The sequence below is a fragment of the Centropristis striata genome, chromosome 19 (genome assembly GCF_030273125.1).
Source record: "Centropristis striata isolate RG_2023a ecotype Rhode Island chromosome 19, C.striata_1.0, whole genome shotgun sequence".
NCBI classification, from domain to species: Eukaryota; Metazoa; Chordata; class Actinopteri; order Perciformes; family Serranidae; genus Centropristis; species Centropristis striata.
The window spans coordinates 3,233,794-3,259,692 of record NC_081535.1 but is presented as its reverse complement, the minus strand read 5'-3'; the positions used below and the strand labels follow the sequence as shown (position 1 = coordinate 3,259,692).

The window sequence follows — 25,899 nt, the reverse complement described above, 5'->3', positions numbered from 1 at the left end:
TATACAAATCTACAGAATGCCACTTAAAGGAAAACCAAGAGGTCTGGAGACAAAAAGGTTGTTTAAATTGCCCTTGTCTGCTCCATTAAATTGTAAATACTGTGCAGACGGCACAATAACACAGCTGTGGTTTTATGATAAGTCGCTGCATAAGTTTCAGTGTATATTAACTCTGGAGTTTTGGGCTGTTTTGTCCATTTTTTAATCCTTTCCATCCTGCCTGTATTCACCACTTAAAAAATGTTTAAATACCATGTTGGTATATTATTTTCACCTATATGACCTGATAATAATTGATTTTTTATTCTGACTTACTGGATCAACATTTTGAACCAAAAAGAAACAAAGAAAAAACAACATAAATGTGATCTTGTGATTGTGTGTGATCCTGTCATCAACTCTGGTTTTTATTCTAGTGGGACTCTGTTTGATTTGGCTCTTTGTGTTTAGAGGAACAATTTTGGTCATTTTGTGTCTTTTTTAGTTATTTTTTGGTAATTTTGTGTCTTTTTTTAATTTATTTTCTGTCTTTTTTTGGTCATTTTGTGTCTTTTTTTAGTCATTTTGTGTCTTTTGTTGTGCCATTTTTAGTTATTTTGTGTCTTTTTAGTCATTTTGTGTTCTTTTTTGTCATTTTGTGTCTTTTTCTTGTCATTTTGTGTATTTTTTTAGTCATTTTGTGTCTTTTTTGGTCATTTTGTGTCTATTTTTAGTCATTATGTGTCTTTTTTTGGTCATTTTTTGTCATTTCGTGTCTTTTTTTGGTCATTTTGTGTCTTTTTTAGTCCTTTAGTCCAACATAAAATGTGATTTTGAATCTTTTTTTACTTTCAAAACACTATCATGCTCAATAAAGAATTTTAAATGTTGCAAATGTGACCAAAGGTGTCAAATCTACCATATAAGAGGGTTCCATCCAGTTCTATCATTTGATACTAAATCTATTTGAGCTTGTCTCCAGTTTTACTTGGTATATCATCATCAAACTGAAACTGGCCTCATGGAGTTTACAGCCAGAACTTTAGAGGTAAATTTAGTTAGATGTGATGTGTTCTCTGGTAAGGAGTGTCAGTTCATGAACTTTTAGTTTATAGGAACTGTAATTATATACTGTAACCACAGCCAACATGTTTCAGCCAGTAGGATGAGAGGTTACTATATTATGTGTCCTTTAACTTTTTGGATGGTGTCAGCAGTAGTGGGACAAGTGATGTCCTCAGTAGACGAGCGGAGCAGAGAGCCAAGTGGGGCCGAAGCTCTCAGTGAGTCACAGAGTGGGAAGTCGTGAGTGTGTCGCCAAGAATGTCCACATATTTTCCTGAGGAGGAGGATGTTTTTTCTCTGGGGGAAAATACAGTGAACAGAGCTCAGGGTCCTTCTCCAAAATAACGAAAAAAGACACAGAAATAACTAAAAAAGACACAAAATGACTAAAAAAGACACAAAATTACCAAAAAGAGACACAAAATAACTAAAACTGACACAAAATTACTAAAAAAAGACACAAAAATAAGTAAAAAAGACACAAAAATAACAAGAAAAAGACACAAAATGACTAAAAAAAGACACAAAGTGACCAAAAACTGAACTGTAGCAAGCTTTCATCTTTAATGAGTTTCAGTTTCAGTAGCAAACATGGATTTGATCCTGTTCTTGCTCACAGTGATGATCCCTCCTGCTAATTCATTTCAGTCTCTTCTGCCGGAGAGTGTCACAAGACACAAAATGACTAGAAAAAGACACAAAATGACTAAAAAAAAGACACAAAATGACACAAAAGGACTAAAAAAGACACAAAATAACTAAAAAAGACACAAAATGACTAAAAAAGACACAAGATGACCGAAAAAAGACACAAAATAACTAAAAAAGACACAAAATGACTAAAAAAGACACAAGATGACCGAAAAAAGACACAAAGTGACCAAAAAAGACACAAAATGACCAAAAAAGACACTAAATGAGAAGACAAAATTACAAAAAAAAAAACACAAAAGACACAAAATGTCTAAAAAACACACAAAATGACCAAAATTGTTACACTAAACACACAAGAGCCAAATCAAACAGAGTCCCACTAGAATAAAAACCAGAGTTGATGACAGGATCACACACAATCACAAGATCACATTTATGTTGGTTTTTCTTTGTTTCTTTTTGGTTCTAAATGTTGATCCAGTAAGTCAGAATAAAAAATCAATTATTACTATCAGGTCATATAGGTGAAAAAATATACCAACATGGCATTTAAACATGTGTTAAGTGGTGAATACAGGCAGGATGGAAAGATTCAGAAATGGACATTTAATTCCATTCCATTTAATTTGCTCTTCAGTGTCACATAAACACTATAAACAGCTGTTGTGTTGTTTAAACTATTCAAGCAATAAAATACAACAAGTCTTCTCTGTAGCGTCCATGTTGTTTCCACATTACGACTGGAAGCACAATTGAAGTTGGAAGAACTCCAAACTGGGGAAATGGAACTATCCAAGGAGCATTTGAATGCAACATTGCACCATCGTTATAGTTTCTGTTGTGGTTCAGTAGTGGTAGCTGGACTCATGAACTCATCCAGTTCTCTTTTATAGAAACTCTTGTGACCCAAGGGAGCTGAATCATCTTCCACAGTTAAAACTATTGCACTGAAACCCAATTCAAGCCAACATTTCTATTCGTTCAATTTGGCTGAAAATCAAATTTTCGGTAACACTTTATATTAGGGAACACATATTCAACATTAATTAGTTGCTTATTAGCAGGCAAATAATTAACATATTGGCTCTTAATGAGTCATTATTCAGTAGTTATTAATGCCTTATTCTGCATGGCCTTATTATACAACCAGTAAGACATTAACTAAGAGTTTTCCCTCAATAACCTCAGAATTATTGATTATTAGTAGTAAGTAAGGTGCTGAATATGTGTTCCCTAATATAAAGTGTCAAATTTTTCCCTATATGGAGTATTATGATTGAAGAGAATGTGTGAAGACATTGTTAAATTAGGCTTTTGTTGGACAGCAATATTTTAAAGCTGGCTCCTTGTACATCACCTTTTCTAAAACTGGAGGAGTTTGGCAATGATGAAACCAAGGAAGCCAGATCAAATACTGCAGAGTTCATATTGAGGATATCTGGATCACTTGGGAATCCTTGAGGAATTTTCAGGAATGAATTCCAAAAGCAAAAACAGTAGTTCTGTATGACTCAGCAGGATCTGATCCTTATATGGCTCTCCATCTGAGATCAGATCCAGAAGCTCCAGGAGAGTTAGACTGTGTTCTTACACTAACACAATGACTGTACGCTGCAAAAAGCAGTGATCAATTATCTTCCAGTTACTGGACAAACGCTCTACCAACTGAGCCACAGCAACATTTAAAATTCTTTATTGAGCATGATAGTGTTTTGAAAGTAAAAAAAAAGATTTAAAGTCACATTTTATGTTGGACTAAAGGACTAAAAAAGACACAAAATGACCAAAGAAGACACAAAAGGACACAAAATGACCAAAAAAAGACATAAAATGACTAAAGAAAGACACAAGATGACTAAAAAAGACACAAAATTACCAAAAAAAGACACAAAAAGTCACAAAATTACCAAAAAAAGACATAAAATGACTAAAGAAAGACACAAGATGACAGAAAAAAGACACAAAATGACCAAAAAAAGACACTAAATGACAGAAAAAAGACAGGAAAATGACTAAAGTAAGACACAAGATGACTAAAAAAGACACAAAATGACCAATAAAGACACAAAATGACAGAAAAACGACACAAAATGACCAATAGAGACACAAAATGACAGAAAAACGACACAAAATGACCAAAGAAAGACATAAAATGACCAAAAAAGACACAAGATGACTTAAAATGACCGAAAAAAGGACACAAAATGAAGATTAAAAAAAAACAAGATAAATTATCCAACACTTCTAAATCTAAAGTTTTTTTTATCTTGGTAAGAACCAAATAATCATCAGGTCACTCTGCTCGGGCCAGTTCATCACTGCTGGCAGCTTTAATTTATCTGGTTTTAAGAGTTAATTTCTTATTTTAATCGTTCAACATGCTTATTTCTAGATTTAATAATCTTAATTTAAGAAATCTTGTCAAGGTAAATTATCTGTCCATGCAGCAAGATCATTTCCCTCAGATTTACTGTTTTATCTTTATTTTTTCGACAGGCCTTTTTTGCAGTGTGGTTTGAATCTGCTCCAAAAGTTAATATAGTTTTATATAGCTGATAGTTTGGGTTTCACACAATAATTCTCCATATCAATGCATGTGAGATGAAATGAATCCTACTGTACCTGCACTGTGTGTTTACTGGGACGTGTTTGAGTGGTCAGAGTGCAGTATGTTGCAAGATTATGTTGCATTGCGCTACATAAATAAGGCCAGTGTCAGCTCTTTTTTTTTTTACCTCCTATTGTTTAGTGTTTATCCCTCTGCGGTGGTCTCCCCCCTCTGTGTTGCATCATGATATGATGAATAAGGAGTCTGTGTTATTTGCTGCAGAGCTGTGACCAATCAGAACGTCCCTTTAGGACAGTTAGTAACCACGGATATAAACCTGCACATTTATTAAACAATCCTGTGTTTTTTAACCCTGCTGAGTGTCCAAAAGCTCCAAATAATCCAGACTTGTTGACTCCATCCAGACTAGAAAACAAAGCAGCGTGGAGCCCTACTGTAAATTTACATTTTATGTTGGACTAAAGGACTAAAAAAGACACAAAATGACCAAAAAAGACACACAAAAAGAAACAAAAAGACTAAAAAAAGACACAAAATGACCTAAAAAGACACAAAATGACTAAAAAAGACACAAAATGACTAAAAAAAAGGCACAAAATGACCAAAAAAGACACAAAATGAGAAGACAGATTGACCAAAAAACCCACAGAAGACACATAATGACAAAAAAAAGACACACAAAAAGACACAAAATCACTAGAAATGACTCCAAGTCTCCAAAAGCTCCAAATAATCCAGACTTGTTGCCTCCATCAGACTAGAAAACAAAGCAGCGTGGAGCCCTACTGTAAATTTACCTCTAAAGTTCTGGCTGTAAACTCCATGAGGCCAGTTTCAGTTTGATGATGATATACCAAGTAAAACTGGAGACAAGCTCAAATAGATTTAGTATCAAATGATAGAACTGGATGGGACCCTCTTATATGGTAGATTTGACACCTTTGGTCACATTTGCAACATTTAAAATTCTTTATTGAGCATGATAGTGTTTTGGAAGTTAAAAAAAAAGATTCAAATTCACATTTTATGTTGGACTAAAGGACTAAAAAAGACACAAAAAGACCAAAAAAAGACATAAAATGACCAAAAAAAGACACAAAATAACTAAAAAGGACACAACAAAAGACACAAAATGACTAAAAAAAAGACACAAAATAACTAAAGAAGACACAATAAAAGACACAAAATGACTAAAAAAGACACAAAATGACCAAAAAAGACACAAATAACTAAAGAAGACACAAAAAAAGACACAAAATGACTAAAAAAAGACATAAAATGACCAAAAAAGACATTAAATTGCTAAAAAGAGACAACAAAAGACACAAAATGACTTACAAAGACACAAAATGACTAAGAAAATACACAAAATGACCAAAATTGTTCCACTAAACACAAAGAGCCAAATCAAACAGAGTCCCACTAGAATAAAAACCAGAGATGATGACAGGATCACACACAATCACAAGATCACATTTATGTTGGTTTTTGTTTCTTTTGGTTCTAAATGTTGATCCAGTAAGTCAGAATAAAAAATCTATTATTATTATCAGGTCATATAGGTGAAAAATATACCAACATGGTATTTAAACATGTTTTAAGTGGTGAATACAGGCAGGATGGAAAGATTCAGACTCCAGAGAGTTAACAGGAGATTGTTGTGGATGGGAATGACAATTCCTCACAACTTGCCTGTTTGATTGTGAGAATATATTAGAGTCTATCTACTATCTGTGTGTTAATGTTTGCTTTAGTGTGTTTTATCCATTCCTCCACCACATGTCCTAACAGTCCTTGACATCTGGTGCCCATACCTCCACTCTCTGACTGTACTCCACAAGCCTGGGAACTGCTGCTGGTGTGTGTGTGTGTGTGTGTGTGTGTGTGTGTGTGTGTGACAGAGAGAGAGAGATGAGCTCAGGTTTGGTGCAGATGTTTTCTGTGTGCAGCTTTGCAGTGATTTCTCTCAGTTCTCCTGATAAAGTCGAGTGGTTTTCCTCCGTTCTGTCCAGTTGTTTAGTTCTGTGGTTTTTGTTTATAAGACCGTTTGTTTGTCTTGAAGATTAGATTTGTTTAAATGTACTTTCACTCAGTTTCTGTGTTCCTATGCGTCAGAAAATAGTGTTCTGTATATATCTGTTTCATCCCGAGGACACTTGTTCACCGTACCTGCCAGCCTCATAACAATTAGTCACATTACTAAGCCTTTTGCTTCTGGAGATGCAAATATTATTCATACAACCACAACAGGTCAGTCATCAGGAGAATGTAAACATGACATACTGCAAAAAAATGCAGTATGTCATAAAACGTGTTGGAACCATAGACTGTATAAACACATGAGCATGTTGTCATTATTCTGATGAGGACAGAATGTGGTGAAAACTAGAGGTCCCGCTATATGATTTTATCCTGATACTCAATATTATTGTGATTTTAAGCATTTGGCGATTTTACTGTTTAACTGCATTTTGTGTCCACAAAATTAAATTCAATCTAGAATTGAAAATAAGTGAAATTTCATCTCACTTCAGTCTTTTTATTTTTCCACAATGAGAGTCAAACCCACAGACTGACCAACAAAGTATTCAGTCAAACTGAACTGAACTGATATCAAACATTTTCTCAAACTTTCCTCAACTTTAAGCTTCACTGCTCTGAATTTTTTTTTAATGAAACCTAAAAAAAGCCAAACTTTGGAGCCGTATTTTGACAAATTACCGACATGATATCCTAACACACATGGTGCCTATAGATTCCTATGAGATCTTCGAGTTTAATATATTACCAGTATATCTCCAGTATATTACTAAAAGTGAGCCCACTACTGCCTCTATTAAAAAAACACTATATGCAAAGTATGGCAGGACTATACTGTATCGATTTGTTCCCCAACTCTAGTGAAAATGCTGCTGAATTTAAATAAATAAATACATTTTATGCTTATGTTGCTGAGGTTTTTTTCATTGTTTTTTCCTTTTTCCACACCCGTTGTGCTGTATTTTTTTCTCTTCTTCTCTGTCTTTCTGTCCTGTTTACCTCTGTCATATTGTTTGTGTGTTTTTATACTTTTTGGACGGGTTGATGGCAAATTTCGTTGTACTACCCTGTGCAATGACAATATAGGCTTCTGAATCTGATTCTGAAAGTATCAACTAAAATAGTTTTTCCTGTTTTCTACTGTTCTGTTCTATGTTTCTTCTTTGCCATTGTGCTCAGCTCTGTCCTTTCTGTCCTCTACTCAGTTTTTCTTCCCTCAGTTTTTCTCTCTTTGAGTGGTGGTCTAACGTTTATTCACATTTTGGGGTTTTCCCTCATGGTTATATTTAGCCAACAGGAAATGTCCCAGAAAACCTTGTTCTGCTCCCAGTGAGAGAGAGAGCCACATACACATCTGCAGTATCTCATGCCCTTCAGCCTCAAACAGCCTCGTTCTGGGAGCTGCTGTGTTTATATTCCCATGCATTCTGGTTGAAGCCAACTCAAAGATAGTGACTCTACATTGCCTCTGTCTGTTCAGCATAATTTTTTTTTTTCCTGTTTCAAACCTCCCACTCAGCATGCGCCCAGAACATCAGCCTCATTCATCTCCACATGAAGTTAAGGATTGTTCTCCCCACCTTACAATTCAGCCTCGGTGTCATTTAGAGGCTTCAAGGCCTAATCCCTCCCCTTTAGATAGCCCGTGACCTCTGACCCCTCCCAACCCGGGATAAGCCCTGACTTCCGACCCCTCTAATACTTAATTTCTTCTCTGCGTACGCTCCTGGATCATTTTCCTGCCTGTCTCTGGGTACACATGGAGCGACTGTAGCTGGGATTTACTGTGGCTCCAATGAGAGAAATCACAGATTACTGTTTATATATTATTAGGGGTGTGACGATACTAAAATTTTCAATTTTTTCGATACCGATACTCAGGAAAATATTCGATACTTGATACCATTTTCGATACCACAAGGATAAAAACAAAGACCCCAAAATTGAACAGGAATATTTTTATCAACAAGAAAAATGCAACATGTAAAAATGAACAGAACCACAGGTTAAATATTTATAATAAAAAACGGTTGTGCAAAAAGAAACCGCAACTATGATAACAAGCTTCAGATACTCGATACTTTTGAAAATGAGTATTGTATCCGGATACAACGTTTTAGTATCGATACTTTTTGAGTATCGATACTTTTGACAACCCTAGTTTATACTGTATTATAAGGGGTGTGACAATACTCTCAGCTCATGAGACGAGATGAAACACAATATTGGCTTCACGAGAACGAGACGAGACGAGATTTGTTTAGCCAAAACATTGTAATTTGTTCTTTCTTTTGTTTAGAACCATGGCAATCATACTGCAAGCATCCCCTTATGACTATTTATCACCAAACGATAAATAAACTGCAAATTGAACTAAAGCAATCCTGATTCCTGGTGGTTTGTGTCTCCAGTCAGAACAGAGTGTCTGGTGCTTGTTGTAAACAAACAGAGATCGCTAAGTGAACACCTCCTGCAGCAGCAGCACATACACACTGTACTGCTACAGAGCTAACTGTTAGCCTGTTAGCACATACACACTGTACTGCTACAGAGCTAACTGTTAGCCTGTTAGCACATACACACTGTACTGCTACAGAGCTAGCTGTTAGCCTGTTAGCACATACACACTGTACTGCTACAGAGCTAACTGTTAGCCTGTTAGCACATACACACTGTACTGCTACAGAGCTAACTGTTAGCCTGTTAGCACATACACACTGTACTGCTACAGAGCTAACTGTTAGCCTGTTAGCACATACACACTGTACTGCTACAGAGCTAGCTGTTAGCCTGTTAGCACATACACACTGTACTGCTACAGAGCTAACTGTTAGCCTGTTAGCACATACACACTGTACTGCTACAGAGCTAACTGTTAGCACATAGACACTGTACTGCTACAGAGCTAACTGTTAGCCTGTTAGCACATACACACAGTACTGTTACAGAGCTAACTGTTAGCCTGTTAGCACATACACACTGTACTGCTACAGAGCTAACTGTTAGCCTGTTAGCACATACACACTGTACTGCTACAGAGCTAACTGTTAGCCTGTTAGCAATTTGCAGACTGGAAGCTAAGGGGTTAACATCCCCTCCGGCTCTGCAGCTGGGAGAGACTGCTGCAGGAGGACTGTGCCGCTTCCCCTCCTTCTCTCCTCCTCTTCTTCTTGTCCTTTTACTGCCCCCATAGGTCACAAATAGAAGTTTGGTTAGCGAGATAGATTTTTAACGCAACAAGAAATATCGTCAAGTTTAATCTTGCAAGATCTCATCACACCCCTAGTATTATGTTAATATCTAATTTCCCTTATTTATTTGCTGTATGGTTGAAACTTCACCCACTCAGTGGACGGAACAAGACTGTGTCAGTTTGAATCACGTTGTCCAGTAAACTGTATCAGGATCCATTAAGTCTGTGCTCACCTCTAAATTGAATGTATGAAAACCTGAATTGTCCCAAAGGGATGTTGTCTTGCTGGTGATAAGCATCAACATTAAAATATTCAATCAATACACCAGCATGCATTAGTGCATCATCATGCTCAACCTTTTCAGCTCCATTTTTTAACTGCAATAAAAAAGAACCCTAATCAAACTCCTGACAGTATAAATCTAACATGTTCTCTTGTTTTTTGTCTCCAGGAGAAACGAAAACGTCAAACTGAGATTGAAGATAAAAGACACCAGCTGGATGACCTGGTGCTCCAACTGCAGCATCTCAAGGTTGGTGTTATTGTTGACGAACATTTAGAAATAAATACAATCTCTACTAGAGGGTTTTTAAATGCACATAAAAAACACAGAACTGGTGTGCAAAGGCCCTAAGAATTGAGTTCACCATTAAAGTTAGATTGAGCATAATAAGAACTACCCAGGGAGTTGCAGCATATTTAACTTGGGGATTCTGCTGCTGGTGAAATTACAAACAGCCCATTTTCATCCACTTAATGTGTGTTTTCACATACAAATCAGCCAAGAATAATAACAGAAAGTATAAGGATCAGATGCCTGCTGGGATATAACATAAATTCCTGCATTTTGATGATGGACTTGTGTTATTGCAGCTCTTTATTCATGGCGAATTCTATATGACTGTAATGTATGTGAGAGAAGAGTCCTCTAGAGTCTTATAGGGCTATTTTGTCCCTTTTTTTAATCCTTTTCATGTCTTTTCTTGTCTTTGTAAGTCATTTTGTGCTTTTTTTGGTCATTTGTGTCTTTTTTGGTAATTTTGTGTCTGTTGTTGTGTCTTTTTTAGTTATTTTGTGTCTTTTTTTGGTAATTTTCTGTCTTTTGGTAATTTTGTATCTGTTGTTGTGTCTTTTTTAGTTATTTTGTGTCTTTTTTGGTCATTTGTGTCTTTTTGTGTCTGTTGTTGTGTCTTTTTGTTGGTCATTTTGTGTCTTTTTTGGTCATTAGGTATTTTTGTTGGTCATTTTGTGTCTTTTTTGTGTCTTTTTTTGACATTTTGTGTCTTTTTTTAAGTCATTTTGTGCTTTTTTGTGTCTTTTTTTGGTCTGCTTTGTTTCCTAGTCTGGATGTGATGAAGAAGCTTTGGCTCTTTTGCAGACTCCAGAGGTTAAAGTCTTGAGGTTACAGTTAGTTTAAGGTCACATATTGAGTTTCGGGGAGATTAAAATGCGGTCAGCGTGGAGGTGAAGGTAAAGTAGAGAGTTCAGGTCAGGGTGAGTGGATGAATGGAGTCAATGATGTTGCTCACAAGAAAGCTTCAAACACTCATTCATTTGTCTTAATCTCCTCTATCCCTCTTTCTTTTTCCTTGAGTATCGTTCTTGCCTTGACCCTCAATGTCACAAAGCCTTAAAGAGACAGTGTGTGTTTTTAAAGACTTAATCATGTGCCTCGCTTTATATTTTGTTCCCTTTTACACAAACATGCACTGTAAATAATTTACTGTGATTTTTACTGTAACTTATTGGCAGCAATTAACAAATAACTTACTGTCATTATTATTTACAGTAGAACTACTGTATTTTTATTTACAGTACTGTTTTTATACTGTAAAATAAAAAACAAACACTGTCATTTTACTGTAAAATAAAATAAAAACGAAACAGATTTTTTTAGTTGTGTTTTTTTAATAAAAAAACTGTTAAACATTGTGATTTTTAATGGTACTGTATATGGCAATATGGCACAGTAAACAATGCTGTTAATTTGATAATAATTTCATCATTATTTTTTATAGAAATAACTAGTAATTGCAAGTAATTACTCTATACACTAAAGAAAATATTAATATATTTACTGTTTTACACTTGTTTTGTATGAAAAACTTTACTTTATAGGACTGATTCTGATCAAAATTATGATAAAAATGGAAAAATACAGTCGTCTACTTTACTTTTCATACTGTCTTCTGTGTTTTTTCTACAGTAATGCTTTGACTACTGTAATTTTGTCACAAATAAATTTTTGTAAATTTTGCAGCACTATACTGTAAAAATCAAACACAGTGATGAACTGTGAATAATACAGTAAATAACTGTAGATTTCACAGTGGTTATTTACAGTGTGCATGTGTCTTTAATTGGTTGCGTGCAGGAATAAATGTGTTTCTGGCTCCCAGGTATCACTTCATTCCATAGAAACATCCAGATCTCAGAGCTCCTGGTGTGCAGACTTTCCCTTGGCCAAGCTGGGCAGGCTTGGCTGTTTTCTTCTCTTCAGAAAAACACTTTAATCCAAACACACATAAACATATCCCGCTAATAATTATTGCCAGCCGCTACTGGTAAGCCAAGATTGTGTTTCAAGTAAACACTGATTTGACGTTCCAACGGTAAATAAAGGAGGACACACAAACTGATGACAGATTGTGAGTCTGAAAAAATGAACAGCCTTCAGACGTCAGTGATTTATGTGAAGTTCTTGAACCTTTCAACCAATGAAACATTAGTGCCTTGACCTCGGACACCAGCCTGGAAAAACACATGACCGGTGCTGTCAGGTGGAGACACACCACACATAGGAATCAATCAGTGTGTTTATGTACAGTTTAATAGAGCTATGCTTAAAAATCAATATTGGCGTCTAATAGGACTTCTGTCCTTGTTCCAGTTTACATGCAACTGAGAAAATCTAATAACTGACAGGAACGTGTCCTCCTCCTCAACACTGGGGTGGAGATATGCGTCGTTTCAGCAGGTTAATATGGCGCCTTTCTGTTGACCTCAGTTAGACACTTTGTGCCGTCGCTACTGACCGGCTAATGTAACCGGCTAATGTGACTGGCTAATGTGACCGGCTAATATGACAGGCTAATATGCGACCGTCTAAGGTGACTAGCTAATGTGACCGGCTAATGTGACCGGCTACATGACAGGCTAATGTGCGACCGGATAAGGTGACTAGCTAATGTGACCGGCTAATGTGACCGGCTACATGACAGGCTAATGTGCGACCGGCTAAGGTGACTAGCTAATGTGACCGGCTAACGTGACCGGCTAAGGTGACTGGCTAATATGACCGGCTAAGGTGACCGGCTAATGTGCGACCGGCTAAGGTGACTAGCTAATGTGACCGGCTAACGTGACCGGCTAAGGTGACTGGCTAATATGACCGGCTAAGGTGACCGGCTAATGTGAGCGGGTAATGTGACAGGCTAATGTGCGACTGGCTAATGTGACCGGCTAATGTGACTGGCTACATGACAGGCTAATATGCGACCGGCTAATGTCACTGGCTAACGTGACCGGCTTAGGTGACTGGCTAATATGACCGGCTAATGTGACCGGCTAAGGTGACCGGCAAATGTGACAGGCTAATGTGCGACTGGCTAATGTGACCGGCTAATGTGACCGGCTAAGGTGACCGGCTAATGTGACCGGCTAAGTTGACCGGCTAATGTGACCGGCTAACGTGACCGGCTAAGTTGACCGGCTAAGTTGACCGGCTAATATGAACGGCTAATGTGACCGGCTAACGTGACCGGCTAAGTTGACTGGCTAATATGAACGGCTAATGTGACCGGCTAATGTGACCGGCTAATGTGTGACCAGCTTTCTTGGATGTTTTTGTTCCAAAAATCCTATTCCAATCAAATTATCTGGGTGTCGTAATCAGAGTTGCAAGTGCAACTGGTGTTGGAGTTTTCTAACACGTTTACATGCTTCAGTTGTCCAGTTATAGTCAGATTAAGGCAATAACTGAATGATGTTTAACACTTTGAATTCTGTTTCATCATCATATTTAATTTTAGACAAATGCATGAGTTGATGTGAATTGCATGCTACATACTGTTGATGACTAAGAGGAATTGTTCCTGCAGCCCTTATTGCTGCAGCTACAGATGCAGTGTGGGTGGGGAAACAGCTGTGGCTTCCCATTATACTACAAATAAGTGTGGAGGCGAGCTTTAATATTTGCAATAAAAATACATTCCATTCTCTAATTAGAACCTTTAAACACACTTGGCATGAATGACTCCTACAGTAAGTAAGTTTGAATCCAGCATGCCAGTGTTTCCCAGCGTTTAACACCCACTTATGGAAATATCGACAAAAGAGAAACACTGATTAAAGCCTTGCTCGCAGTGTGTAGTTGGCGTTCAGTACAACCATTAATGAGGCTAAAGCTGCAGTCCACATTTTTACAATCAGGGCCCAACAACTACCATCTCTCTGAACTTATTTTAGCATTGTGACTGTCCCAGTATTCACAGCATTTGGATTTGAACCTGAAAAGTAAATAATTTGCAAGTTTTTTAATGCACATGACTTTCCATTTTAATGCTGATGCATGTCATTCTGCTAGTTTTCTTTTCTTTTTGACCTGATGTGAGTTACTCTGCATGGAAAGCAATAATCATAACAAATTACATAAGACGTTAACTGCTGACATTTCAAACCACTGCAGTTACCAGAGCTTGTGTTGTTTTTATTTAATCAATGCTGCATTGCACAAACCCTCAGGGAAGTCAACATAAAATTACATGCAGCATTTAGCATTTAGCATAACGTCTGTTTTCATACTCTCCATTACTGGCTGATAATAATTCAGAAGGTATCCAGCTCACAACATATGTTCCAGTTGTTGTTTTAAACACTTGATGCCTGTTTCAAATGGTTATTTTGAGCATTTTATGAATGTATTAGATGACTTAAACACAGAGACATGACTCGCTACTCTGAAGTGCTGTACATGACAAAAAATAGACATACATACTAGAGTAGGGGTCTCAAACTCAAATTACCTGCTGGAGGCAGTATCAAAATGACCAAAAAAAGACACAAAAATGACTGAAAAAACACTAAATTATTAAAAAAAGACACAAAATGAAAAAAAAGACACAAAATTATTTAAAAAAGACACAAAATGACGAAAAAAAGACACAAAATGATTTAAAAAAGACACAAAATGACCCAATAAAGACACAAAATGACCAAAAAAGACACAAAATTATGTAAAAAAGACACAGAATGACCAAAAAAGACACTAAATTACTTTAAAAAGACACTAAATTACTTAAAAAAGACACAAAATGACCAAAAAAACACAGAATTACCAAAAAAGACACAAAATTATTTTAAAAAACACACAAAATGACCATAAAAATACACAAAATATTGTTACGAGGGCCGCAATTGGCCCGCGGGCTGCAAGTTTGAGACCCCTGCACTAGAGTTAACATTATGCTAATAAAAAACAACATATGTGACCCATATAATGAACAATTTGCACCTATATTTAGCGTTTTTTTACATTTTAACACACTATTTAACACTATTGGCACAGGAACAGGAAGTGACATCACCAAAATGTCAAAGCTCGCACATCCATCCATCTATTTTCCTCCGCTTATCCGGGGCTGGGTCGCGGGGGCAGCAGGTTAAGCAGGGCATTCCAGACGTCCCTTTTTTTTTCCATTAAAAAAATAAAACTAACAAAATAAAAGCTCCCCAAAAGGGATACAGAAACAGGTTTTTACATCCTAACAATCCTTTACAACTAACAGCAAAACATGAACAGAAAATTTAAAAAATTGACTTTTGGTGAAATATAAACCATCTCATTTATACATCGGTTACACAAACATGATAGTACTTCTGTCATTGACTGGACTTCACTGGAAAAGGAGCCTTACAGAGCCAGTATACCGCTCTGTTTAATTTCCCTGCACACAACACCAGCAGGCCTGAAGTCCAGATGTAATCAGCATCTGGTCACACAGTCCCATTTAATGGCCATTAGCTCTGAGTGCCACACAGCCAGGCGGCATGAAGCAGGCTTTGTAGTCTCCTCTCCAGAGACGTAGTGGCCTGGGAGAGGAAATGGAGACTGGAGCCCAGAGATTTGATAAGGACCTCTTGGCTGCTGCATGATTCAGACTCTCAGAATGGAGGCGTTGATCTGAGGCTGAGACAGTGTAAACATCACCATGAGTAGAGTTAACCTTAGTCTCCTGGATGATTTTTTGCCTCGGGCAGTTAAGTATGTTGGTTTTCTTGGTCTCCTTATTCCACTTTGTGATGAGGAGTCCAGCTCAAAGTGAATGTGTGTCAACAGGAAATGGAAAGTCTATTAACCAGCGTGAGAGAGAGCAGAGAGCAGGCTGCTTCTCAGAGGAAACTACTGCTCAGTTATTCTACTCAACTTTATTCAACAATGTTTTGTTGACTGATGGAATGGTTCAGAAAACTTTATTTACATGCAGTGATGCCTCTTTATAGGAGTTAGTTATTGATAAAATTCCACAGCTGCAGGCCAGCAGCTTCCTGTAATTAAATAATGATTCCCCTTTCCAACTTAGTCCCCCCCCCCAAAAAAAAAGTTTTGGTAAATAAATACAGATTTTAAAAGCATACATGATCCGTGTAAATATTATTATTCTATTGTTAAAAGGACTCGAATCTCAAACTGTAGGACTTGAGACTTGACTCTGGACTCGAGCGTTTTTATTGCTATTTTATTGTTTTTAGTAATTAATTGTTGTCATTGTTCTTATTTATGACTATGTTTGTGTATGATTTTATTGTATTTTACTAACGGTAGAGCAATTTGGTCAACTGAGATTGTTTTTAAATGTCTATAAATAACCTTTGACTTGGGACTTGACTTGAGACTTGTCAGTCTTGACCTGGGACTTGTCGGTCTTGACTTGGGACTTGACTTGAGACTTGTCAGTCTTGACTTGGGATTTGTCGGTCTTGACTTGGGACTTGACTTGAGACTTGTCAGTCTTGACTTGGGACTTGTCGGTCTTGACCTGGGACTTGACTTGAGACTTGTCGGTCTTGACTTGGGATTTGTAGGTCTTGACTTGGGACTTGACTTGAGACTTGTCGGGCTTGACTCGGGACTTGCCTGTCTTGACTCGGGACTTGAGGGAAAAGACTTGAGACTTACTTGTGACTTGCAAAAAAATGACTTGCTGGTAATTCTTTAAAATTGTGCCACAAATCAATGATTTGTGGCACAATTTTAAAGAATTACCAGCAAGTTGTCGCTTGCAAAATAGGAAATCTAACAACATGGATTGGCAAAACTCGATGGCAAGTTCAACTCAAGACTTCAAATGTATTGGGTTTTGTATCACCTTTATTTAACGAGGAAAGCTATATTTCTGGTTTAAATTATTTTTCACGACAGACTATGAACAGGGTCCTTTTTTATCTCAATGATTTGGCAGGACAGAATGAGCAACCTTGAAATGTAAAAAGAAAGTGTGTGAGAGGGAACACTTACCATTATAAAGTGCAAATGTCCAAAGTTATTGCCGTTTTTGTGAGTTTCCAATGGGTTATTTTTGCAGTGTACATTCATTCAGTCTAGTTGACAAACAGGTTGTGCAACTTGGGTGTCATGCAAGATATTTCTGGCTGAATTTCATGCTGCACATGATCTATGTGAGGTTATGTTGGTGATGGGGGTGTTGCAGCAGCCACACACACACACAAACAAACAAATAACCCAGCTGCCACATTCTGACAGCAGGTGGTAAAATGCTTTGGAATAATATCTGCAGAGCTCATTGTGTGGTGTGCGTGTCACTGTGTGTGTGTTACTGTTAATTGTCAGCTCTGCAGCCTTCAGCCAGCAACAGTTTGACAGCAAACAGCCAAAGGTGAAGCTAAGTGTTCCCGCTCTGCTCTGTTGTGGTAACAAAACAGACTCCCAGACAGAGCAGAGACATTAGAGATATAAACATAGGGCTCTGGCATTCATGTTTAAAACATTAGAGTAAATCAGAAACCCCTGTGTGATGAGATGATCGCTGCTTTCACCTCTGCTGCTTTACTCTGTTTAATGCACCCAGTGGTGTAGTGGTCGCTGATGACGCCATGTGCTACTAAGAAAGTGGGTTTTTGATGAGCATGTTCCATGGCTGATAGGTGGGTATACTGTAAACTGGTAGAAAAAGAGATAAACATGTTCTAGTAAAACCCAAAAATAGTATAAACCTGAAAATTATCTTAATATTCCCGATTTAAATACGTGAATATCCAGTCCAGTATAGGAGATGCATGCTTTGTTCAAATGTGTCATGGAGACAGTTTAATCAAGCTATGCTTGAAAATCAATATTGGCGTCTAATAGGACTTCTGTCCTCATCCCAGTTTACATGCAACTGAGAAAATCTAATAACTGACAGGAACATGTCCTCCTCCTCAACATGCGTCGTTTCAGCAGGTTAATATGGCGCCTTTCTGTTGACCTCAGTTCATGCTCATGTGCGACTGGCTAATGTGACGGGCTAATGTGCGACCTGCTAATGTGACTGGCTAATGTGCGAGCAGCTAATGTGACCGGCTAATGTGTGACCTGCTAATGTGACCAGCTAATGTGACCGGCTAATGTGCGAGCAGCTAATGTGACCGGCTAATGTGTGACCTGCTAATGTGACCAGCTCATGTTCAACCGGCTAATGCGACCAGCTGATGCGCAACCAGCTAATGCAAGCGGCTAATGTTCAAGCTGCTAATGTGACCGGCTAATGTGCGACCTACTAATGTGACCGGCTAATGTGTAACCGGTTAATGTGCAACCGGCTAATGTGACCGGCTAATCTGTGACCGGCTAATGTGCAACCAGCTAATGTGACTGGCTAATGTGCGAGCAGCTAATGTGACCGGCTAATGTGTGACCTGCTAATGTGACCAGCTCATGTTCAACCGGCTAATGCGACCAGCTGATGCGCAACCAGCTAATGCAAGCGGCTAATGTTCAAGCTGCTAATGTGACCGGCTAATGTGCGACCTACTAATGTGACCGGCTAATGTGTAACCGGTTAATGTGCAACCGGCTAATGTGACCGGCTAATCTGTGACCGGCTAATGTGCAACCAGCTAATGTGACTGGCTAATCTGTGACCGGCTAATGTGCGACTGGCTAATGTGACCGGCTAATGTGCGACCTGCTAATGTGCAACCTGCTAATGTGACCTGCTAATGTGACCGGCTAATGTGCGACCTGCTAATGGGGGCGAAAATCCTATTCCAATCACATTATCTGGGTGTCTTAATCAGAGTTGGAGAACTCCAACATTAGTCGGACTAAACACGTTTACATGCACTTCAGTTGTCCAGTTATTGTCAGATTAAGGCAATAATTTGTTTTTTTCAGTGTCAGTACGTACGTGTAGAGCTGCTATTACAAGAAAGAAGAGACATAATAATCTCATTAGCTTTGTTAAACATCAAGAAACAGACAAATCCATTAAAACAAGAAAGAAGCAGTGTAAGACACAGGAAGGCTTCCATTATACTCCATCCCTTATGAAATGGACAGTTTGGTGTCTCAAGACTGCAGCTGGATATCAGATATTCTTAATTTTTCCCCCTTTCTAAACAAGCTCATCATCTGAGGAATGTTTGCAACAAAAAGCTGTCTCATCACACAACAGTAAAATGATCAAAATTAAATCTAATAGAAAAGCAGAAGAGTCCCAAATGAAAGCACAAGGCAGATTCTTTGGAATTTAAGGAAAACTAATTTGTTAAAATGTTTGAGGAATGAAGAAAACAACTTTGTTTGTTTGTGGGTGAACAACTCCATAGCAGCTTGTATGACAGCAGCATAAACACAGGACTATGTAAATGTGCATGTAATAAGAGAACTACTTACCGTGGTTCTCTTGGCCGTTTAAAGTGTTTTCCTGTGAGTAACAGCTGAGTTTAGACTCTTTCTGTGTTATGTAAAGACTGTGTGGGCCAACGTGTTTATTTATTTGTTGTAGCTGTGTTGTAACTTTGGCAGTCATCTCACAAATCTCTCACAAATTAGTTTCCATAATGGAGGTCCACTGGCTGTTTATAACGTCTAAGAATATCACAACCAGGCTGAAAAAACCATCACCTAACATGTCTTTCTGTCCCTTCCTCAGTCCAAAGCCATGCGAGAGCGATGGCTCCTCCAGGGGACGGGAGTGGAGGAAGAAGAGGCACGGCGGAAACAGCTGGAACAGGATGAAGAACAGGGGAAGAGGCTGGAGGACATAATACACAGGTACGCCAATGGACGCCACAAAGACTCTTTGTTTGGAGGTTTTCATACTGACAGACTGAGTAACAGAAGTCCTCACATCTGTTTTTGTAACTACACATCTGCTTCTCTGACCACAATTGTTGTAGTCTGAGAAATTGAGATATTTTCTAAAATACCAATCATAACATGTGTTTGGCTTAAATGTAGTCCTCAGCTCTGGCACTGATTTTTTACATCCTATCTCCATGTTCCAACTTAAAAATACTAAAAATATAACATGTAGGCCGGTCACAATGGCCCCTTTCATAGTGCCGTTTAATGCCGGGACATTTCTACAATCTACAATCTACAACGTCATTTAGCAGATGATTTTATCCAAAGCGACGTACATTTGAGAGATTAACAACACAAGCAAGGATTAAGTCAAGAAACAACACAAGAATAAGCAATAATAAGTGGCATATATAACGTTGAGTCCTGTTCGGATGTAAGTGCTTTTAGGACGTAAGGGTTTTTGGGACGCAAGTGCAAGTTTCTGCTTGGATGGATGGATGGATGGATAGATGGATGGATGGCTGGATGGATGGATGGATGGATGGATGCACAGGTGGATGGATGGATGGATGGATGCACAGATGGATGGATGGATGGATGGATGGATGGATGGATGGATGCACAGATGGATGGATGGATGGATGCATGCACAGATGGATGGATGGATGGATGGATGGATGGATGGATGCATGCACAGATGGATGGATGGATGGATGGATGGATGGATGGATGGATGGATGGATGGATGGATGGATGGATGGATGGATGCACAGATGGATGGATGGATGGATGGATGCCTGCATGCATGCACAGATGGATGGATAGATGGATGCACAGATGGATGGATGGATGGATGGATGGATGGATGCACAGATGGATGGATGGATGGATTGAATCATGGATGGATGGATGGATGCACAGATGGATGGATGGATGGATTGAATCATGGATGGATGGATGGATGCACAGATGGATGGATGGATGGATTGAATCATGGATGGATGGATGGATGGATGGATGGATGGATTGAATCATGGATGGATGGATGGATGGATGGATTGAATCATGGATGGATGGATGGATGGACAAACACACATTTAACACACATATAAACTCAACGGCTAGTATGAAGTTCATGTCTCCATATTGTACAATAAACCAATTTCTTAAAGGACATAGTGAGTGATTACATCAGTAATGTGATGCTACAAATCAAGAACTGAAACCTCAGACAGCTACAGTCTGACCACCCTTGTTTCTCTTATTTCTTGTTCATTTTAATGCCTGGTACAACTAAAGGTACATTTGTTTGGATAAAAATAACGATAACACCAAAAAAAAAGCTCATAAGAGTTTAATTTAAAAGCTGATATCTTGACATTTTCCATGGTTTTTGGCTATCATAAGAGACAAACATGGAAAATGTCTAGATATCAGCTCTTAAATTAAACTCTTAGGAGATATTTTTTGGTGTTATCATTATATTTGTCCAAACAAATGTACCTTTAGTTGTACCAGACTTTAAAATTAACAAGACATTGAAGAAAACAATGGTCTAATAATATTTTCCATGAGTGTATATCAAACACTGAGGACATAATCTAAAGCATACTTTAACTACATCAGCCATATGTGAAGCATCAAACCACAGTCCCAGTATAGAGCTCTAATTCTGGCTCAACACAACCACTCATAGTGTATAGTGGTTACAATACACACACACACACACACACACACACACACACACACACACACTGTAAGAGGATAGGTCCTGGAGGTGTGGGATTCTGCAGGGCATCTCTGGAATCTAGCAGTTCTGTAACCGTAGAGCAAAAACGACATTTTTCTCGTGCACCGGTGTGAAAACAAACACCAGGAGCTACTGTACACACATGTACCGTCTCTAAAAACAGATCTGACTCGTCACGGAGAGCTGACAAGGAAAGAAGAGCGAGAAGGATAGATGAGGAGAGGAAAAAAGAGGAGGGACGTATAGAAAAAGAACAGAGAAACTTTATGAAGCAGCAAGTGAAAGCAGGGCGTACACTGTAAAAAAAAAAGGTGTCTAAAAAACCAGATCAAACAGTAAATCTGAGGGAAATGATCTTGCTGCATGGACAGATAATTTACCTTGACAAGATTTCTTAAATTAAGATTATTAAATCTAGAAATAAGCATGTTGAACACTTAAAATAAGAAATTAACTCTTAAAACAAGATGAATTATTGAACACTCCTAAGGTGCTTGCGGGTAAAAACGATAAAATATTTTATCGTAAGTGCCTTTCGTTTAGACCAGGGGTCTCAAACTTGCGGCCCGCGGGCCAATTGAGGCCCTCGTGATGGTATTTTGTGGCCCCCACCTTGATATGAAAGTTTAATGTGAGTTTTATATGAATGGCACTTTACTGTGTTATGTGTGGAAGGTCCCTTTAATTACTTTTTTTGGTAATTTTGTGTCTTTTTAAAATAATTTTGTCTCTTTTTAAAACAATTTTGTGTTTTTTTTCATGATTGTGTGTCTTTTTTTGGTAATTTTGTGTGTTTTTAAAATAATTTTGTGTCTTTTTTTAGTCATTTTGTGTCTTTTTTTTAATAATTTTGTGTCTTTTTTGGTAATTCTGTGTCTTTTTTAAGTAATTTAGTTTTTTTCTGTCATTTTGTGTCTTTTTTAAGTAATTTAGTTTTTTTTCTGTCATTTTGTGTCTTTTTTTGGGTCATTTTTTGTCTTTTGTTAATAATTTTGTGTCTTTTTTGGTAATTCTGTGTATTTTTTTGGGTCATTTTGTGTCTTTTTTAAGTAATTTATTGTTTTTTCAGTCATTTTGTGGATTTTTCTGTAATTTAAATCTAGAAATAAGCATGTTGAACACTTAAAAGTTAATTTCTTATTTTAAGTGTTCAACATGCTTATCTCTAGATTTAATAATCTTAATTTAATAAATCTTGTCAAGGTAAATTATCCGTCCATGCAGCAAGATCATTTCCCTCAGAATTACTGTTTTATCTTGGTTTAAGACACACCTTTTTTTTCCAGTGTAGAGGAAGAGAGTGAGACACGGAGAAGGTTGTAAAAGGTGGAAATAAAAAAGCGAGTGATGTGATTCTGCTTCACTTCCTGCGTTTGTGTCTCTGGGAGGAGCTTCCTGGTTCCATCCAGCTGCTGAGAGATAGTCGCTCCTTATTCCCACATGAAGCCATGAGATCATTATTTCTATGAATAAAGTGCCAGTTGACTCATGATGCCATCTTGATGTTTTGTATGTTTGGCTGTGGAGTGTTTTCCATTCACAGGGTGTGAGAGTTGGCCAGGGCTGGTTTGGCATTTTTGGGTCACGGTGTGTTGGTTTTTTTAGTTAGAAGTTGAGGAGATCAATTAGAAATAACAGTGGAAGTTATGATAACTGAACAAAAAATGAATGAATGAGTTGTTTGATCACTGTTTGTCTTTTGGGAACCAGTGGTGGATCACTGGCTGGTATAGTTTTCCATAGACATACACTGTAAAAAAAAAAAAAAGGTGTTTAGTCTAAAAACCAGATCAAACAGTAAATCTGAGGGAAATGATCTTGCTGCATGGACAGATAATTTACCTTGACAAGATTTCTTAGATTAAGATTATTAAATCTAGAAATAAGCATGTTGAACACTTAAAATAAGAAATTAACTCTTAAAACAAGATAAATTAAAGCTGCGGAGTGCACTGCAAATTATTTGTTTCTTACCAAGATGAAAAAAAACTTTTTGTGTCTTTTTTTTTTGGTGATTTTTAGTCTTTTTGTGTCTTTTTTTGGTCTTTTTGTGTCTTTTTTGTGTCTTTTTTTGGTCATTTTGTGTCTTTTTTTGTGTTTTTTTGTCTTTTTTGTGATTTCACATCTTTTGTTTCTTTTTTGGTCTTTTTGTGTCTTTTTTTTGGTCTTTTTGTGTCTTTTTTTGGTCATTTTGTGTATTTTCACATCTTCTTTTGGTCACAAAATGACCAAAAAAGACAAAAAATGTACAAAAGAGATAAATTAAAGCTGCCAGCAGTGATGAACTGGCCCGAGCAGAGTGACCTGATGATTATTTGGTTCTTACCAAGATAAAGTGTTAGATAATTTATCTGGTTTTAAGAGTTAATTTCTTATTTTAAGTGTTCAACATGCTTATTTCTAGATTTAATAATCTTAATTTAAGAAATCTTGTCAAGTGTAATTATCTGTCCATGCAGCAAGATCATTTCCCTCAGATTTACTGTTTGATCTGGTTTTTAGACTAAACACCTTTTTTGCAGTGCAAGCACTTGATCCATATATTTTCTGTATTAGTAGAAATCAAATGAGTAAATTACATTTGTCATGCACAAAAAAATACCTATAAGAACTCTTTGCTCCCTATTTTCAAGGATATTCCAGAGATGTATCAAGAGAATGTATGTATACATACATATATATATATATATCTGTGTACTGAGTGAAGACGTGTGACAGACCTTTAAAAGATGCTGTCTTTGCCTAATAATAATGCCTGAATGGACCAAACCGCCCTCTAAAGCTCATATAATGTGTGGGGAAATGAAGGCAAAAAGAAGAGGCAAAAAGGAAAAGCCTCTAAATGGGATTTTTTTTCCCCGGTGTGTTTTTGGCAAGACAAATAGCAGGAACAGAGCCTAAAGCAGCAGAAACTGCACCACGCTGCAGAGAGACAGAGAGGAAAATATGAGGGCATGAGAAAGAGACTTAGTCAGATTCAAGCACAGCACTGCAAAAAAAAAGGTGACTAAAAACCAGATCAAACAGTAAATCTGAGGGAAATGATCCTGCTGCATGGACAGATAATTTACCTTGACAAGATTTATTAACTCTATGGAGTTTTGGGCTATTTTGTCCATTTTTTAATCCTTTCCATCCTGCCTGTATTCACCACTTAAAACATGTTTAAATGCCATGTTGGTATATTTTTTTCATCTATGACTTAATAATAATTGATTTTTTTATTCTGACTTACTGGATCAACAAGATCACTGCTGGCAGCTTTAATTTATCTTGTTTTAAGAGTTAATTTCTTATTTTAAGGACAATTTCTGTTTTTCTGACAATTTTTTTTTCTGTTTTCTGACTTTTTTGTGTGTTTTTCTGACTTTTTTCAGTTTTTCTGACTTTTTTTCAGTTTTTCTGACTATTTTCTTTATTGATCTTGTTTTAAGAGTTAATTTCTTATTCTAAGCATTCAACATGCTTATTTCTAGATTTAATAATCTTAATTTAATAAATCTTGTCAAGGTAAATTATCTGTCCATGCAGCAAGATCATTTCCCTCAGATTTACTGTTTTTATCTGGTTTTTAGACACATATTTTTTGCAGTGTACTGTACATTAAATGCATGAAGAAAAAAAATGCAAAGAAGCAAAAATAAAGAATAAGGGTTCCTTTTTATCCGTATGATTATGCAAACTTAGTGGAAAATGCATAAAAAACAAAGACATAAGAACAACAGCAGGGTCTTTGTGTGCTGCTTTAAACTGGAAATCACATAAAATATTATTGCTTATTTCTAGATGTAATAATCTTAATTTAATAAATCTTGTCAAGGTAAATTATCTGTCCATGCAGCAAGATCATTTCCCTCAGATTTACTGTTTGATCTGGTTTTTAGACTAAACACCTTTTTTGCAGTCTGGGAGCTAAATTAATCAGCCAACATGCAGATTTGTGCATGAAAGCGAGTCTTTTAGCCAGCAGCTACTGTAGCTGGAATAACATCAACATCATACGTTAACATTCAGTCTGCTGGAGGAAACAGAAGTGAATGGTCAAAGAGAGCTCTGTAGATAATAAAACAGTCCAGTTGTGATTGTGTGAATCACTTCATTCAGCTGCAGATGAATAGACTTGTTGTCCTGGACTCGTTTTCAAAAAGAAGTAATTGTAGTTTGTGGTTTTAATTACTTACAAAAGCAATTAAAACCCACAAAGATCAGTCTGAAATCTGATCGCTGTCATGTGGTTTTGGTCTGGATTCAGTTTTTGTTTTTTAAAACTTTGTAGACTACAGAGTTTCGCCAAATTCTGCTTTTTATAATTTGAGAAAGGCAGCAAGTCAAGTTAAAG

At 37.2% G+C, this 25,899-nt stretch overlaps 1 protein-coding gene across 1 annotated transcript in view; it reads left to right on the top strand.

Annotated features, from left to right (window-relative positions):
* LOC131992434 (A-kinase anchor protein 2) overlaps positions 1-25,899 on the top strand; it is a 168,447-nt gene that overhangs the window by 32,593 nt on the left and 109,955 nt on the right. Inside the window, exons 3-4 of the mRNA XM_059358027.1 lie at positions 9,953-10,033; positions 19,656-19,777. Coding sequence (XP_059214010.1) covers positions 9,953-10,033; positions 19,656-19,777 — 203 coding nt within the window. The remainder of the gene's footprint in view (positions 1-9,952; positions 10,034-19,655; positions 19,778-25,899) is intronic.